The sequence below is a fragment of the Ascaphus truei genome, chromosome 7 (assembly GCF_040206685.1).
Source record: "Ascaphus truei isolate aAscTru1 chromosome 7, aAscTru1.hap1, whole genome shotgun sequence".
NCBI lineage: Eukaryota > Metazoa > Chordata > Amphibia > Anura > Ascaphidae > Ascaphus > Ascaphus truei.
Genome location: NC_134489.1, coordinates 55,917,451 through 55,919,845, shown reverse-complemented (window position 1 = coordinate 55,919,845; position 2,395 = coordinate 55,917,451). Strand labels below are relative to the sequence as shown.

General features: G+C 33.4%; 1 protein-coding gene across 1 annotated transcript; it reads right to left on the bottom strand.

Moving 5' to 3' along the window:
* On the bottom strand, positions 1–1,760 carry LOC142499311 (gamma-crystallin-3-like). Its single transcript, XM_075608479.1, has 3 exons — positions 1,653–1,760; positions 826–1,068; positions 1–413 (listed from the first exon to the last, which is right to left on the bottom strand). The coding sequence occupies exons 1-3, from the start codon at positions 1,749–1,751 to the stop codon at positions 138–140; spliced, it is 618 nt and encodes a 205-aa protein (XP_075464594.1). The 5' UTR covers positions 1,752–1,760; the 3' UTR covers positions 1–137.
* Positions 1,761–2,395: the final 635 nt, after the last annotated feature.

Genomic DNA, 2,395 nt, shown 5'->3' with positions numbered 1-2,395 from the left:
TTGTTTCAATGTGTTTTTATTTGACGTTTTAATCAATAAGGAAAACACATGCTTTAGGGGATATTTCTATATTGTTTAAATGGCCTGAACAGTTCCTACCAACCATATAGAATTACCTCCTTAGTATTTCATGTCATTTATTGGATATGCATCATCTTTCTGAAGGAACCAACCCTGGAATTCATGGCGCCCCAGTCATTGTATCTTCTGTACTCTCCAGGTCTCAGGTAGTACTGACGGCCCCTGTAGTTAGGCTCCTCATATAAGATCCAGTGACCATCAAACACATTGCAGGAGCGGATGTCGTGGAAACGGAATTGATCATAGACATGGGGGCAATCTTCACTGAAGTCCATCATCTGGCCTTGGAAGTCTTCCCTTTCATAGATCCTCATTCTGAAATCACCACGGTGCTTTGTAAACATAAAAAATATGGAAACCATATGTTAATTCAGCAAAAAAATTAATAACAGCTTTATTAGAATTTGGTTTTAAAGATTGTTAACTGTTAAACTGCTCAGTTGAGATTGGCTCCAACTTACATGGTAGAAGTGGTATATTACTAGTTAGAAGAGAATTTGAGAGAAAAGATGCTGTCACCGACCTAAGGTATTAGATTCATATGGTACATTTACCTGGTTTATTCCCTTAAGTGGGCCATAACATGTTTTAATAATTAGCCTCAGCAAATATGGCCTTAATTATATTTGTTCTAAATATAACTTAAAAACATCCATAACTCAAAATATGTTTAAGACTTCTCAAAAGCTGTAATATGCATACTTAAGAGATGGCCCCTAGTCGCAAATCTCATGTAATACTTACTTGTGGAGTTAAGTGACACGATTTGATTGAGTCATTGAATCCCATCCATTTCTGAAAATCTGGATATTCTCCTCTCTTAAGGTAATACTGGTTTCCCTTGTAGTTGGAATTTTCATAGAGTATCCAGTTTCCATTTTCAACTCGGATGGAGTTGCAACGGCTGAAGTATGAAGACATGTCAGGACAGTCAGAGTTACACTCATAAGAGCGACCCTGGAAGTTCCTGTCCTCATAAAAGATAATCTGTAGAAAGATAATTATGATCAGAAACTCTGTTCAGGAATATGGTTATTCAATTGTATCTGTTGTCCCGATAATTGTCAATCGCTCCAGTCTTCAAAGCTCACAATCCAAGTGTATTTCAGATCTGAAATGATGGCATGGCTATATGCTTCTGGATTCAATTTTTTTCATATAATATTTATACTAGATTACTAGAATATTTTTATTGTATTAAAATGTTTTGTTTTTCATAATATGACCTGTACAGCAGTAAATGAATAGTATTGTGCTTATCAAACAAATATGTGTAAGAAAGTAATATTAATTTAATAATAGAGATAGCTACAGTATTAATACAGGGCTGGCACCTTCAAACCCAGTATCATGGATGATAAAATGGACTGTATCTACGAACCCAGCCCGATGAAAGTCAGCCTACAAACTAATAAGAACAACATTTTGCCATGTGTTACATACTGCATGCTGCATTAATCTTTAAAATTGACCATACTGATAATGATTTAATAATTTGGGCTGAAATAATTCTGTTATTTCCTAACTGCTTTGCTCTATTTCTTTTAATTATAAATCCCTCAACACATTACCTTTCCCATTTTGGTAGATTGGTTGATGTGAGTCCTTGATGCTGTTGAGGGACAAAGAGGGAAGCCCTTATATACACATTCCAGTGCTGATGCCTGCATACACTGAAAGTGATGTCAACTGTTTTGTGCTTAGTAAGGTAAATGTATGGCTCTTTTATTCATTGTGTTTCAAACTGTTCTGGACCATTGTTTATCCTTGCTTACTAGGAATTACGTTTTAAAAAAATGTATGTAAAGAATAAAATAAAAATCTGCATTAGTCCTCAGTGTGTATGGTAACTCTCATTAATCTATGAGAGAATCATTATGACAAGTTTTTTTTCTTTTTCGTTGTAAATAAAAATGTTAAAAGTCATCAAACATTTATTTGTGTATATGACTTATATTCCAATAGAGGTACAGTACACTCAAATACTGTAGGTTCAGAGGATCAGATTTCAGAGTTTGGAAAGTTCCTTGACATCACTACTGTACCAAGTTTTTCCTGTTCTGTTGTGTTGCTGTTACAGATCTCAACTTCCTCAGCTCTCTTTTTCTTAATTTTTATTGTTTAGATTATTCTTTTTGATTTTTTTTTTTAAGTAAAAAAATTGAAAAAGAAAAAAGTTTGTTCAAAAATTAGAAAATAAAGTTTTAAACATTATAGTTACTCATCTTTAGAAAAGTTTTTTTAAATTTACATTTTATGGCAGATGAATCATGTGTTTCTAGTTAAAGTCTTTGACATAGTTATATAGTAGATG

Coding starts and splice junctions, on each gene's coding strand:
- LOC142499311 (XM_075608479.1), bottom strand. CDS start 1,751: ATGCAGGCATCAGCACTGGAATGTGTATATAAGGGCTTCCCTCTTTGT. Junction 1,069..1,652: donor AATCTACCAAAATGGGAAAG/GTAATGTGTTGA, acceptor ATCTTTCTACAG/ATTATCTTTTATGAGGACAG. Junction 414..825: donor CGTGTCACTTAACTCCACAA/GTAAGTATTACA, acceptor ATGTTTACAAAG/CACCGTGGTGATTTCAGAAT.